At 43.8% G+C, this 15,933-nt stretch overlaps 1 protein-coding gene across 1 annotated transcript in view; it reads right to left on the bottom strand.

Moving 5' to 3' along the window:
• Positions 1-15,933, bottom strand: part of IMPG2 (interphotoreceptor matrix proteoglycan 2) — a 904,006-nt gene that overhangs the window by 385,617 nt on the left and 502,456 nt on the right. Inside the window, exon 9 of the mRNA XM_086934482.1 lies at positions 15,395-15,556. Coding sequence (XP_086790608.1) covers positions 15,395-15,556 — 162 coding nt within the window. The remainder of the gene's footprint in view (positions 1-15,394; positions 15,557-15,933) is intronic.

Below are 15,933 nucleotides of genomic sequence, written 5' to 3'. Positions count from 1 at the left end.
TCTGTTGGTGACTGCATGAGAGTCTGAGTGGGTCTGTGAGTGGGTGCATGAGTTTCTGAGTGGGTGTGTGAGTTTCCAAGTATGTCTGTGGGTCTGTGAGTCAGGGTATAAGTCTATGAGTAGATCTGTGAGTAGGCGAAAGTATAAGTGATTCTGTAAGTGAGTGCATGGGTATCTGACTGGATCTGTAAGTGGGTGTGAGAGTGTCTGAGTTGTTCTGTGAGTGGGTGCATGGGTGCCTTAGTGGGTTCTGCTCATTCTTGGCTTGTTTTCTGCCTTTTTCTGCTCACCTCTGACCTTTATTTTGCCTCTTTCTGCTCATTGCTGACCTTGACTTTGCCTCTTTCAGCTTGCTTCTGATCTTTATTTTGCCTCTTCTGCTCATCTCTGACATTATATTGCCTCTTTCTGCTTATTTCTGACATGTATTTTGCCTCTTTCTGCTCGTTTCTGGCCTTTATCTTGCCTCTTTCTTCTAATTTCTGACCTCTATTTTGCCGCTTTCTGCTCGTTTCTGACCTCTGCTTTGCCTCATTCTGCTCGTTTCTAATGTCCGTTTTTTCTCTGTCTGCTCATTGCTGGCTTTTATTTTGCCTCTTTCTGTTAATTTCTGATCTCTATTTTGCCTCTTTCTGATCATTGCCAGCCTTTATTTTGCCTCTTTCTGATTGTTTCGGGCCTCTATTTTTCTTCTGTAGGCTTGTTTCTGATCTCTATTTTGTTTGTTTCTGCTAATTTCTGACCTCTAGTTTGCCTCTTTCTGCTCGTTGCTGACACCCATTTTGCCTCTTCCTGCTTGTCTTTGACTTTATTTTGCCTCTTTCTTCTCGTTGCTGATCTCTATTTTTCCTCTTTCTGCTAGTTGTGTTCTCTAGTTTGCCTTTTCTGCTTGTTGTTGACCTTTATTTTCCTACTTTCTTCTCATTACTGACCTTTATTTTGCCTCTTTCTGCTTGTTCCTGACCTTTATTCTGCCTCTGTCTGCTCGTTTCTGACCTTAATTTTGCCTCATTCTGCTCGTTGATGATCTCTATGTTGTCTCTTTCTGCTTGTTGCCGGCATCTATTTTGCTTCGTCCTGCTCATTGCTGACCTTTATGTTGACTCTTTCTGATCATTTCCGGCCTTTATTTTGCCTCTTTCTGCTTGTTTCTTGCTCCTATTTTGCTTCTATCTGCTTGTTTCTGATCTCTATTTTGTTTCTTTCTGCTAATTTCTTACCTCTATTTTGCCTCTTTCTGCTAGTTGCTGACACCTATTTTGCCTCTTCCTGCTTGTCTCTGACTTTATTTTGCCTCTTTTGCTCGTTGCAGATCTCTATGTTGCCTCTTTCTGCTCGTTGTGGTCTCTAGTTTGCCTTTTTCTGCTTGTTGCTGACCTTTATTTTCCTACTTTCTGCTCATTACTGACCTTTATTTTGCCTCCTCCTGCTTATTCCTGAACTTTATTCTGCCTCTGTCTGCTCGTTTCTAACCTTTATTTTGCCTCTTTCTGCTCATTGTTGATCTCTATTTTGTCTCTTTCTGCTCATTGCCGGCATTTATTTTGCTTTGTTCTGCTCGTTACTGACCTTTATGATGACTTTTTCTGCTTATTGTGGACCTTTATTTAGCCTCTTTCTGCTCGTTTCTGACCTTTATTCTGCCTTTTACTGCTCCTTTCTGAAATTTATCTTGCCTCTTTCTGCTCGTTGTTGTCCTTTATTCTGCCTTTTTTGGCTAATTTCTCACCTGTATTTAACCTCTTTCTGCTAGTTGGTGACCTTTATTCTGCCTCTTTCTTCCAGTGTCTGACTTTTATTTTCACTCTTTCCCCACTTCAACATGGGACTGCAGGGGGAGGCTCAAAGCCCCTGTGGTACCAGCCAGCTCCCGTCTCCTGCAGGAGCAGGCATTGCTCCAGCAAGCAGGGAGCTACTTGAAATAGCAGCTCTCTGCTTGGAGGAGCAATGTTTTAATTTTTTCCATTGCACACATATTTATTTTAATTTTTTATTTTAATTTTTTACACTTGTATGGCGCGCAGCTACCCAAAAAGGGTTTCCCGGCGCCGACGACATGTAGTTGAGCATAGGTATGCAATGAGAATGATTAGTATGGTTGTTTCTGGAAGAGCCAAGTCTTTATGTTCTTCCTAAACCTGGTGTAGTTTTCTTCTTTACGGATGTGGAGGGGGAGTGTGTTGCAGAGAATAGGCCCTCGGACAGAGAAGGATCTTCCTCCCATTCTTGTCAGTCTGAACCTGGGGACCCTGAAGTTTGCTGCTGTTTGGGAGCGCAGGTTTCTTGCTGGTAAGTAGGGGGTAGCTAGTGATTGCAGATATTCCTGTGCCGTTCCTGATTTAATCCTGAACATATAGCTCAGGGCATTGAACCTAATGCGGTTTTCCACCCTGAGCCAATGCAGGTCGTTCAGGTGCTTCGACACACTGGCCATTTTTGGAATTCTGCACAAGAGTCTCGCAGCTGAGTTTTGGACAAGCTGTAACCGTTTGATGACTGCCTGGTTTGAGCTCAGATAAAAAATATTGCCGTAGTCAAGAAGCGATGTTATCAGTGCGTTGACTACGGTCTTTTGGGCGGCAAGGGGCAGCATCCATAGGATTTTTTTCAGCCACTTCATGATGGTGAAACAAAGGCCTGCCACTTTATTGGCCTGTTGTTTCAAGGATACGGCGTTATCGATGATAACCCCTAGGTTTTTTACCTGGGTTGCAGGGGTGGGGAGGTTTTCCAACTCGGGGGGCCAGTGGGAAGAGTTCCATAGTTCTTTATTTTTTCCTAAAAGGAGGATCTCGGTTTTGTCACCGTTCAACTTCAGCTGGTTGGTGTACATCCAGCTGAAGATTTTATGGAGCCCCTGTTTGAGAAGGGAAGGAGCTAAAGGGTTGGAGTCTGACAGTGAAAAGATGATCTGGGAGTCATCAGCGTAGGTCATGAGGGTGAGTCCTACGCTGTCGGCTAGGTCAGCTAAGGGTCTGAGGTAGAGGTTGAAAAACAGCTGGCTCAGAATGGAGCCCTGAGGTACTCCGTGTGGGGCACTGAACGTATCAGAACAGGCGTATTTACATACAGGGAAACAAATGGAAACTCTGCTTTCTGCAAGCCGAAGCTGTTTGACAGCTCCGGCTTACAGAAAGCGGAGTTATGTTTGCTCTTACTAGGTGGGAGCTGTCAGCTCTCACCAAGCAAACAGCTACCTCCCGAGGGTGGGCACCTTGAGAGGTAACAGGAGCTGGCCCTATGGGGTGGTGGACACCAGGGCAATAAATGGCTCCACAGGGGGCCATGTGGCCCCCATCCATCATAAAACCTTGCCCTCCGGAGGTGGTGAGGACAGAGATCAGCGGAGGATGTGCAATACAGCTGGTGGAAAACAGGCTAAGTGCGTATGTTGGTTTGGCCAGCCTAAGCCAGCCGGCCAAACCATCATGCACACATATGGTGCAGCAACCATTCCTTGTTCCTCTTAATTGCGTGGTCACAGCCCCTGCCCTAACATGGAGCTTGCAGCCATTAAATGGCATGGTTTTATGATGGATGGGGTCCGCATGACCCCCTGTGGAACCATTTATTGCCCTGGTGTCCACCACACCACAGGGCCAGCTCCTGTTACCTCTCAAGGTGCCCACCCTCGGGAGGTAGCTGTTTGCTTGGTGGGAGCTGACAGCTCCCACCTAGCAAGATCAAACATAACTCCGTGGACCCCTACACTCATTTATTTCAGCCCCCATTAAATATAATAATTTTGGCCCAGGGAGGTGGCGCTGCCTGGGGCTGCAGGGGAGGACACAACCCGCATTGATTTTATATGTTTTGCCCCGGGAAGATGGTGGTCCCCGGGTGGCCCGCCCGCATTGATAATATTAAGTGCCCCAGGTAGGTGGCAGTCCCGAGGTTGCAGAGGGGGATGTGCTTGCACCTTTGCATTCATTTAACTTCATGAGCCCTGCAGAGGTGGCAGTCTCCAGGGCTCATGTGCACACCTATTTAAAGTGTCCCGGGTAGGTGGCGGTTGCGGGGAGCTTATAAGCCAAAGGAGGGGGGTCAGTGCATAACCCTCCTTTATATAATTGCTCATTCCACCGGGACCTGGCCTACCCTGGACCTAAAGATTGAAGAAGAGCTGTAGTCCCCCCTTCTTTTTTTTGTAATGTTTTTTCTGGGACTCAGCTGAAGCTGAGTCCCAAGATGGCTGCCAGCATTTCCTGGTTAAAGTATTGGCAGCCAATTATATATAACAGGGAACTTCAATGGGAAACTGCTTCACTCCCAGCTAAGCCAATTTGGCGGTAGATTGGTGGGAGGAGTCAGTGCTCTAGAGCAGTGATCTACCCTACTAGAAGGAAAAAAAACAGCATAAGGCTTAGATATATTGGTCATGTGTTCTTTGTTTGGGAGGACCATGAGATTGATTTGAATGCTTTTGTAACGAGATTGAATAGAAATTATGCAAATCTAAAGTTCATCATGCAGGATAGCCAGAGTACTATTGACTTCTTGGGTTTGAGACTTGAACTCAATGACGCTTCGTTGCATAGTGATTTATTCTGCAAACAAACAGCAGGGAATTCAATTCTTCATGCAGCAAGTTGTCACCCTCCTACTTTAGGTGGAGCATTCCCTATAGTGAGTGTATTTCGGCCAAAAGGAATTGTAGCTCTGAACAAGGGTATCAGAAAACCAAGGAAGAAATGGCCATGAGATCACGAGCTAGAAATGATCCACAAAGAGCTTTAAAACAAGCAAGTATCAAAGTGGATAATGTAAAGAGAGGTGATGCTCTCTTTCGACCACCTCATTCTAAAGAGAAAAATAAAATCAGGAGCCACACAGGCAAATTCTGAGTAATCCTAAAAAATAGTAGGGACATCCTCACAAAATATTCTTTTCCAGGAGTAAAAAAATAGGGAGTAACTCCACTGTGATGTATCAAAGGTACTTATCATTAAAGGATATGCCAGTACATAGTCACCTCTCCCCTAAAACGACCAATTGGTTGGAACAACCGAGGGTTTCCACCATTGCAGCCGGAGCAAAGCTTGTAAGCACAGTCACAAGTTAAGGAGATTACTTTACAGACACTGAACAAGAAATGGCATATCCCAAAGCAGGTAAAGTGTGGGACTGACTTTGTACTATACGTCATAGTTTGCCCAAGTGGGTAGTCATACATAGACTCTATAACCTTCTGTGTAAAGAAGTGTATATTCGAACATGGGAGGGCTATAACCAACACTGATCAGAGTTACAGCACAGCCAGATATTTCCAGGAGGCACACAATGGGGGTTGGACATTACCCAGGTACTTTAGCATAGATTCAGTTCAGAAGCATCCTAGAGGTGGGATTCGCACATCTACATCATGCAGACTTGATTCTCATTTCATTTTACAGACTGGTTTCATAATTCCATTTGGGATGAATAATGAAGAGGAGTTACATCCACATCTCAAGATAGAGTATAAGAAGCCTTCGGTTCCACACATGATAGGTGTTTTTATTTTTTTAGTTTAGTGTGTAGTTTGGTTTGAATTTAGGTGGAAGAAATTTCTAACAATTACCATTGCTGAGGGGGAGAGATAGTAATGTTGGAATCATCACTCTTGTGTTGCATTTTGCTTTGAATTATCTTATTTTGCTAACCATCAGTTTGAGATCTTAATGTGTGTATATGTGTTTCAAGTGGGGTGGAACATGCAGTAGTCCTGAGATTAGCCTCATATAACCAGTTAATCAGCACAGGAGTAAAGAACTGAGATGTCATGACATCTTTTCTCCTTTTGGACAAGATCAGCAATAAGTGGAAGCCTTGCAAATTTCTATTGTTGAACTATAATCTGCTAACGATTCCCTAAAGTATAGCATATATGCGGATGTAGTCTGTATGTATTGAGGATACCACACCCTGGATTAACTCCAAAAGCATGTCGAAGGGCCACCTCACATGAAATAGATAATGTTATACATATGAGCTTCTAGCAATTGCGAGATATTGTATTGGAATCAATACTATTAATGTTTAGAGAGTGTGATTGTTCAACTACTTGAAGCTAAATTAGGTTATCCTCTATTACAGAGGCAGAACAACCCTTATTACATGCACAATGATTTATTATATATATATATTGTTGATTTATGTACTTACTGAGCTTTCTCTTATTTAGAGAGCCAATTGGCATCATTAATTATCTAATAATTACTGATACATTTTGAGAAACGTTATTTAAATGGAACAAGTACAAATGTGGCATTTTAAAACGCTTTGTACATGTTAAAAAAAACTGAAGACTTATTATGAGCAGAATGAACAGTAAAAAGAAACATGGGGGTGGAAAACTAGTTGTGACACCAGTAGTAGTATTAGGTCCATCATTTTCACTGCAGTGGTAGATTTAGTATTAGCATGAGTAGCAGCTTCAAAATGGCTAGTAGGAAAAATAAGTTTTTGTCCAAATTTTAATGTTATATTAATTAGAATCATTACAATGTGCAAAATACTTGGTGCAAAATATATATGTCATTTAAAAACATGTTAAAACAATAGGCAAAGTGCAAGCTCAAAGGTGAACAGTAGAAAAATATTTTCATAAGAGTAAAACAAGTTGTTAAGAGTAAGTGGTAGTTAAAAACTTTATGGCTCAGCTAACATGTTCAGTGTCCACAGCATCATTTTGCAGGGGGGGATGTGATTTGGTTTGTGTCCAAGTGGCAGTTAAATGGCTTTTACCTTCTTCAGGACCCTCTCTACTCCTTGAAGGCATTTTACAGTGCGGGAGATTATTCTCTGGTTAGGTTGAGGCCGGTCAAAATGGCTTGTCTACAGAAGCGCACCCCTGTTTGAAACCGCTTGGTGTTGGAATGACACTGGATAGATTGGCTCTCATCCCCATCTTGATTCTAACCCAAGTATTGGAATATTGGTTTTCAATTGCTTTCACAGAAAGGGGGGGGATACACCAGTTATTTAGTTTTTCCAAGAGCCTTTTGCAATTTACACAGTCAAAGGCAGCTTGATAATTGATAAATCAGAGGTAGAGAGGCAGTTTTCAAAATTTTGAACGAGTCGAAGATGATTGAGATAGCCATCGCATTTGTAATGGTTTTGATTTTCCAAGTGAAGCCTGTCTGGTTGGGAGGAATAATGGAGTTCAAGTTGGCCCAATCGCTGAGAATCTTAAGTAGTATCTGGTGTAGTATTTCCCCTTATTTTCAATGAGGGGTATTAACCTGTAGTTTCCTGGCTCGCGTTTGTTGCCTCCTTAGAAGATGGGAGAAATCATCGGGCCTCTCCATATGGCTGTGATCGTTGCTCCTGTTAAAACATGATTATAAAGTGGCACCATTGCTTCAGCCTATTTTGTGAGGTCTGTCTTATAGACGACCTGTGGGGATACCGTTTGGACCCGGTGCTACTTTGCTATCTGCTGGAGTATCTCGTTGGTAGTAATGATGGACGTGCTGCCTATAGCCAACATTGGCTCCGCTACTAGTTCAGCTCCCTCCGAGTGGTCAACCCCAGAGTTTTGCAAAGTTGCATTTGTGTCAATTTGCGGGTTGACATGGGCATAAAGGTAGACAGTCCAGGCTTCTTCTGAGATGCTGGATTCTGATCTGCATTGGGCAGGGTTTTTTAGGACATTCACCATTTTCTAGAACATGTTAGAGTTGTGGTCCCAGATGAGTTTAGCTCAGATTATTCTCTGGTTGAGTTGAGGCAGGCCAAAATGGCTTGTCTACAGGAGCGCATGCCTAACTGATTCCGAAGAGGGCAAAATCGTTTTTAGCATACACCAACTTGTGGTCCTTAACGCCTTCGATGCTCATGACGGAACGGTTCTGTCATGAGCATCGGTTGAGCTGTGCTCATGACGGAACCGTTCCGTCATGACCACACCCATTAACATTGGGGCTCAGCACCGGTGATAAATCTAGGCAGCAGCCAAGGTGTTAAGTTTACAGATGAGTTTAGCCCAGAAAGTCTCTGTATTTTGCCTCTTAATGATCCATATTGCTTGTTTGAAATCATATTCGGTAGCCCTCAGGTTGGTGGTATGTGTTTAATTAAGTGGAGCCTGGCAGACTATTCAATGGGCCCTGTTGACTTTCCACTTTAATTGTTTTAGCACGCCAGCCTTATTTAGTTTTTAGCTGTTCAGCAGAATAGGCTTGAGTTGCACCCTAACTGGGTTTACTTTTGTAGCAATCTATTTCACAAAGGTATTGATGAATGCCTCCATTGCTCTCTAACTGAGCATTTTAGTTGTTGAGAAGTAGCAGGTGATGTTCAGCTTCTTGTGCCAAAGTCCCTATTGTGTCAGAGGACCATTTAACTCTTTCTAGATCAATCGAGTAAATGGACCCTGTGGGTTCTGTTGTCGGTTTGTTCTCGGTCAGATTGCAGGCAAGTTTCAGCTCCTGGGGAAGATGATCACTTTCGAAACTTAGTTCCATTTTAAAGGAGAAGACTGAGTTTAGCAGGAGGAGGGATAACAGTCCTTTTGTTGAGTAAAATAAGAGGGCCGAGGGGCAGTTGAAGTGGCTGTTTAGGACTCCCAAATCAAGGTGCTCTAGTCTGTCAAGCAAAATGTGGCCTTTTGGGTCCCTCTTTGCTAGGTTTATTAGAACTTGTTTTGGGATTTCACACTGGAGGTCCTGACCTTTATGACTTAATTTCTTGTTGACTGGCCAAGCAATGTCATTTTGAAATCTCCTGTTACTATCAGCAGCAAACATGGGTGTAACCACCCCCCCCCCCCCCTTTAAAGATGCTTTCAATTAATTTTTTCGCCAACTCCCCTCGGTCCTTGCACACAGGTGGGGCATAGATGTATATTAATGTCGCTGCCTGTTCCTTCCCATTATTTTCAAGTGTCAGGTGCAATACTTGGAGTTTTTCAGAATCTGCTGTTAGTTCCTTGTTCCTTCCTTTAAGTGCTGTCAACGGATATGCTCCTAGACCATCTTTGGTTTGGACACATTTTGCATCCTTTATGGCTGAGATCAGGCTATGGGATAGGCCCAGGTTTGAGACTGGCTTTAGGGCTCAGGTTTCCTGCAGAGCTATAACTGTATAGGCTTGGAGGTGTGTGTAGTATTCTGGGTTTAGTATTTATGTTACTGCATTTCTCTGCATCTAGCTACTCAGCCAGTGTGAGTGTTCCAGGTTAGAATGTGAGTGTGATTGACATGGATGGAATGCTTGTGTGACTGGTATGAGGGTTGGCAGTTGGAGTATGGGCTGAGTAGCCAAGATGCTGCTCCTGGTGGGGCTGCTTGTTCCAGAGTTATACTTCCTGATATCCTAACTATGGCTGAATAAACCTACTTTACAACTCATCTACATCTGCCTCGGCTACATCATTACATGTATGTACGGACCAACATACTACATTATTCTTGGCGACGAGGATGGGATACGAACCCACGCGTGCAGAGCACAATGGATTTCTGTATTTAGTTTCGTTCATGAGTTCTCTTGCTCATGTCTGCGCTAAGTTTTGTTAAGGGTTCTCTCACCCTCATTTGCATCTTTGTATCCCTGTTTTTGGGATGGGTTTAGGTTGTAATCCTATTTCCCCTCATGGTTTTACCATTAGTTAACCCTCATGTTTGGGTTATAGGGTCAAAGTCTTTGCTTAGGACTTTATACCTTCTCTACTTGTGTTGGACACCTTGTTGTAAGTTTATTGTGTGCATGTCGCACTGTGCAAATTTCTCTTTTGTGTCCAGTGTGTAAGACGCCCTGTGCATCACATTTCTCTCTATGTCTTGTGTGTAAGTTGGTTGTGCTTCACTTTTTACCTATGTGTTGGTTTGACACATTGTGCTGCACCTGTCCGTGCCACGTGTGTGCTTGGGTTCTGTCCCTTGTTACACCTTCTTCTTTTTGGTTATGGATAACCCCATATTTTCAGTGTTCCTCACTTGAGGAGTGGAATTTTTGCCACATTGTGTTGCACTATCTTGTGCTGCGTGTGTTCTTAGGTGTTTCCTCTGTTACACCTTCATTCATGGGTAGCCCCATATTTTCAGTGTTCCTCACAAGAGGAGTGGAATTGTTTTGCCCCATTGTGTTGCACCTTCCCGTGCTGCGTGTGTTTTCTTGGGTTTGTCCCTCGTTACACCTTCGCTTATGGGTTAGTCCCATGTCTTCTTAGTTCCTCTCTTGAGGAGTGGCTTTTGTTTGCCACAGTCTACCTTTGTGAAGACGTTTTCTTCATGTTAGGTCTTGCTCACTTGTTGTTTGTGAGTTCGTCTCTCATATTTAATTTTTCTTTTTCTTCAGTATTAAAGGAGGAGGATGGTGTCAGTGTTAGTGTTTACTGTCTCTTTCTTCCTTCTTTCTTGGCTTTTGTCTGTTTACCCTCTCGTGGTGTGAAGTCCTTCTCATCCCTGGGTTTACGGATAAATATTACGTTTGTATATATTGATTGTGGATAGTTTTCTTCTTCGCTCTCTGATTCTTTTTGTTTTCCAATTCGAGAGGGAGAGGATGTGTAGTATTCTGGGTTTAGTATTTATGTTACTGCATTTCTCTGCATCTAGCTACTCAGCCAGTGTGAGTGTTCCAGGTTAGAATGTGAGTGTGATTGACATGGATGGAATGCCTGTGTGACTGGTATGAGAGTTGGCAGTTGGAGTATGGGCTGAGTAGCCAAGAGGCTGCTCCTGGTGGGGCTGCTTGTTCCAGAGTTATACTTCCTGATATCCTAACTATGGCTGAATAAACCTACTTTACAACTCATTCACATCTGCCTCGGCTACATCATTACATGTATGTATGGACCAACATACTACATTATCTTAGAGTTTCTGGGTCTGCTAGCTTGTCCCTCGGCTGTGAATGTTCCATGAGCAAAGTCATAGTTTGGATGTCCTCTGACACAGTCATGCCTCTTTGGCATCATTTCACATCGTAGGTATATTTTGGATGATTGTTTCTGTGATCCACCCCCATTCGCTCCTAGAAGTCTCCTTTCTGCGTTGAATTATTGGGTGAGTGTTTGGGTCTGGGCGTTTGTCTTTATTTGCTTTCAATGGTGATGCCCCTTCCTGGGGAGCAAGTAGGGCATTGGGAGGAGTGTTGTGTTCTCTTTCTGAGCGTCTTTGGACCTCCTCAGAGGGAGGCGATACCCTGGTTCAGGAAAGGTTTCCACATAGCACCCCAGTCGATAAATAGTTTGCTTCATTTAGGACTTTCTGAGCTCTTTCAGTGGATCTCCAAGTGATCTTGGTTTAGTCACAGTGGTGCTCTAGTGCTGGACTGATAAACTGGACAGACTCAATTTTGGCTAAAGGGACCCCTGCAGTTGAGGGAATCTACCATAGCATTCTGATTATATTCCCTCGGTTTAAAATATCTTCATTTCTACTTGAGCGATATTTTGGGTGGAACAAAGTTACACTTGGTGGTCCTTTTGGGGGATTATTTGGTGTGTTCTTCTCCACAGGTGTCAAACAGGTATGGCTCCATAGGGCTGGTCACTGTTGGGGGCAGATGAACCTTGGGAAAACTTGTAATTAATGGATCTGCTCGAAGGTGGTTGTCTTTTAATGACGTGAGCAAAATCTAGCTTAGAAGGTTCTAAGTTACCTCCCCTGCCACGAGGGTCCTTGTCAATTCTTTTTTCCTGCTGTTTAATGTGGGACACCTTTTGTCTTGGGTCGTCCCCTGCCATGATGTTGAGAACCATTCTTTTTAAGGAGAGAGTGCTTTTACGATTCGCTGTTCCCAGGTTTGGTAGTGGTGGGTTTGCTATTTCAGAATTATCTTTGCCCCTGTGAGTGGCAGCAAAGGTGCCTAGCCCTTGGCTGGGGGTTTGTGGTGTCTTGTCCTAATCACCATTTGGGCCTAGAGGGCAATTAACAATTTCTGGAATGCGAGCTGCGGGATGGTTTGACATGTGCATCTCTGGGGCATGATCTGGGACAATGCAGAAATACTAGTGCAGACCCTATGGATCTCAGTGACTGGACTTTATGGCTTAGGAAGATGCTTTTCATTAGTGACTTGTTCTGAAGATGCCCCAACCAATTGTGAAGGATCTCTGCTGTGTCCTCCAATTTTGGGACCAGGCTTTTCAAACATGGCATGGTTCCATAGCTACATTATTTTTAGGAGAAATGTATTTAGTGATTTGTGGTTTTGGCCTCTTTTAGATTTTGTTTTATTTCCTACTGCCGCAGTAGGGTGGGCTTCTCCTTTAATGGATGATTGAATTGGCATAAGTTTGTCCCTTCTGATGGCTACCCCTGAAGGTATTCCATTCTTAGTCTCTGCCCTTATCCACGCTGCCTTGCCTTTTTCCGGTGGGCTTCCTGTTGTTGGGGTCAGGTTCATCCGCTGTGGATTTTGTTTGCAGGACCATCCTCAGTGGATTTTGTTTGCTCGATTGCCAAGGTGTCCCTGCTTCGAGCTTTGCCTATCTCCCATGAGGATGGTTCCTCGTTTGCTTTTGGATTGTTAATCACTTTTAAATCCTCAATTTCCCCTTCCAGGAACTCAGGTAGTGTGCTCTGCTTCTCCAGGTCTCGGGAGAACGTGCATCTAGGGGTAAGTTTCATTGTTTTATCTTGAACCCTTTTGATTATCATATTCAGGTAGGTAATTTTGCATTCATTTCCAGCAATGTGGGCTGCTACGGTGTTGAATACCTTAATTTATATCTCCATTTTAACTGAGTGGTATACCAAGGCATCAACCATTGATTGAATGGTCTTCAAAATGGAAGACAAATGCTTTTATGCAGGTGGTTCGATTGCTTTATCATGTTTCTGGGGGACATACCCCTGGGTGTTGGTGGGGTCTCCTCTGCTCCATCTGTATCGTCTGTTGAGCGCTTATGATCTTTCTCTGACACGTAAGAGGCCAGCAGTTCATTCCACTCTTCTTGTGTTAGGTCAGAGAATTCCATTCCTGCTTCTGCATCTGTTGCATTATGTGCTGGAGGTGAGCTGTTTTGAGCCGTGTCAGCCGTTCCTCTGCTATTTGGCCTTCTTGATCTTTCCTCCACCTCCTAATGAGTTAAATAGTTTGTCGATTTTGGTGGGGACTTCTTCCTAAGCTGAACCCTGCCGTGCAGCCTGTTGGCTGGAACGTTGATTGGCGGCGGCTCTAATTTAAGATCTCAGATTTGCTGACTGTCTTGCATTTGCTTGGGTCAATTTTTGTACCCTATTAAAGGACTGCTTGAGCTGTTTTCCATAGGACCCTGCTCCTGTCTTGACTCTAAGGGCTGTACAATGCAGCTTCTTCTAGGTGGTCTGGAGTTCCCAGTCATTGACTTACAGTGTCGTTGGACACGATGACCATTGTCAGGTGGCGGGACTGGCGCTAATCCAGATTTGCTAAGAGGTGTCTGATTGGAGATTTTTCCTTTCGTTTGGCTGAATATGGTTGGTGTGAGTGGGACTGGCAACCCCATGTTTAGTGTAGTCTTTCTAATGTTGAAACTTGGTGGTTTTTGGCTGGCCATCGGAGTCCCCGGTTTCACAGACATTTGCAAGTGGCAGTGCACGGCAATAGGTTTCTTTCATTTGCTTCTGTGCTGTGACGAATTTATCGATCTCTCTGACCTCATGATTAGTTGTGGCTGTTGAAATTAGTGGTGTGCCCTTGTTTGTGTACTTGGGTGCTTTCTAGTTCCTTAAGATTCACCACTTGTTTTTTCAGCCCCTGCTCCTGATGCCAGATCCTTTTTGGTTTCTCTCGAGGAGTTATGCCTTGCCTTGATCCAGCTGGACTACTGTGCAGCTTTGTCTGTTGTCTTTTACTGGGAGCGCCGCCTCACCACGTTTTGGTCCTTCTTGTGATAGCTTTGCTGACTTTGCTGGGGAGGGGGGGCGCGAGCATGGTTCAGGGGTTCCAACCCTTGTGTGTGTGTGAAGGAGTGAGGGAAGAGGAGCAATGAGGGGATAACATGCTAGGCAAGCCACACCAGTACCAATACTAGCCTCCTCCACTCACCGTAGCCCTCAAGCCCAGTAGGCAGCTGGCTCTGCTTTCTTTTGCCTTGCTGTTGCTAGCCAGCGGGACCCGGGACCTGGCCAGGAGCTAGGTGGGAATTGGCAGTTGGTAACTCTGACCTGCTGTGTGGCCCCTCAGCATCGGGCATTTCACTGCTGCTCCTGCTCGCCTCTTTTCTTCTTGCCCTTCACTTACCTCTCCTCACCTCAAGATGATGTGCAGTACTGAGGCTATGTTGCTGCGTTGGAGTAATGATATTTCCTGCCCGCTCACATCAGGGAGCAGAGAGATCTCCTGTGGCAGTTGAGATCTACAGCAACAGCAGAGGTCAGGCACATCTGCCAGTGGCCCATGAGGAATCGGGCTGCGGCCCCATGCTACTCTGGCTCAGACCCGGCAGCTGGAACAGGCACAGATGCTGGCACAGGAAAGTCCTTGAGGAAGCAGTTGCAGTACCGCTAGCTTGGGTTGGTTCCATAAGCGAGGCACTTCAGTTGTGGCGGCTCAGCAAGTGGGTGGACCCATCATCTCGTATCTCCGCATATGCGTATAAGTAAAGACTTATAGTAGTAGCAGCAGCATTGTAAGTAGTAATATATTGTTTATTATTATGAGTGGTAGTAACAAGAGAAGTACTGATAGTAGTGGTTGCATTATTAGTACTACTGCCAGCAGCATTTCCTAGAGTAGTGGTGCAAATCCTTATAATACTAGCAACTATAATATGGGGAATGAGAGTGTTAATATTGGTATTTGTCATCATACTTGGTAAACCACTCTTACTATTACAATTACTGTCATAAGACAAATAATACTGCCACTAGTAGCAGCTGTTGAAGCATACATTAATTTTATTGGGGAAACCAGCTCTAGTAGCAACAGATGACACAACATCAGCAGTAATAGCAGTAGTATCACTCACTCAAGGCAGCACTGGTAACTGTAGTGAGGGCACATACTATACTTTAAAATGAGAATATTCTCTGTTAGTCTTTGTATTGATTTAAATGTTACGTTTTTCATTGTGCAAGTGCTAGAGGTAAATGAAATGGAACCGTTAGAAACTGAATTGTTGTAAATGACTGGATACAGTTTTAAAGTACTCAGTGCCCACCATGCTCTCTTGGCCTCCTAATGTAATTACATTTTAGGCGAAAATGCAGTAGATTAAACAACCTCTTTCAATTTGGAAGATGGAACTGGAAGTCCTGATATAACATATAAGCAAGTTAATTTCTTAGAAGGCAGTATGCACAGTGTGGTAAAGTAGCACTGTAAGAGATTGTGGCATGATATGATCTAACACCAGTACCTGTAGCCAAGCATGCCTTATCCAACTCCACTTCTCAGCCAATGTCATAGTTGTTTGATTAGTGTGGTCACTTGCAGGAATTGAAATATGCACCAAATAAAAAGCAGAACATAATACCTGAGAAATGAACAGTTTGGAAAGTTCCTGATACTCCCCACTGGACTTGTCACTCAGTTCCACCTTATATTTTTCTCCAGGAAGGTAAATGCTGAATTCAACCATCTGCTCTGCTATCAACTTCACGGGCCTCTGGGTCACCTGCTCAATTTCATTGTTTATCTGTTAAAAATAAGCCAGGGACAAGGGTTGACCTCTTTAATACATTATACATTCAAATTAAAGCAGCAATCAATGCAATTATCTTTGGGACTAAAAATAATGGAATATCGGGTGTGTCTCCCTCCCATATTTTCCTAATTTATAACAGCCTCTGTATGCGTGCTGTCATCTTGCCTTCTTCATACCAGTAAGGATGTCAAAAAACAAGATGGAAACTTGCTTCCAGACTGTTATTTGGCATGGAAGCATACACTAATTTCATTTATCTACTGTTGCCATATTGTAGTCATCAGTTAATACTTTCTTCTAATGTCCTTTAGCTATCTAAGTCTTTTTCCACAGTAAACGCTACCCTAAAGTTTGTAGTGGTAGACTAT

The sequence above is a fragment of the Lissotriton vulgaris genome, chromosome 8 (assembly GCF_964263255.1).
Source record: "Lissotriton vulgaris chromosome 8, aLisVul1.2, whole genome shotgun sequence".
NCBI lineage: Eukaryota > Metazoa > Chordata > Amphibia > Caudata > Salamandridae > Lissotriton > Lissotriton vulgaris.
The sequence above is the reverse complement of the archived record's forward strand: the minus strand, read 5'-3'. Positions and strand labels throughout refer to the sequence as shown.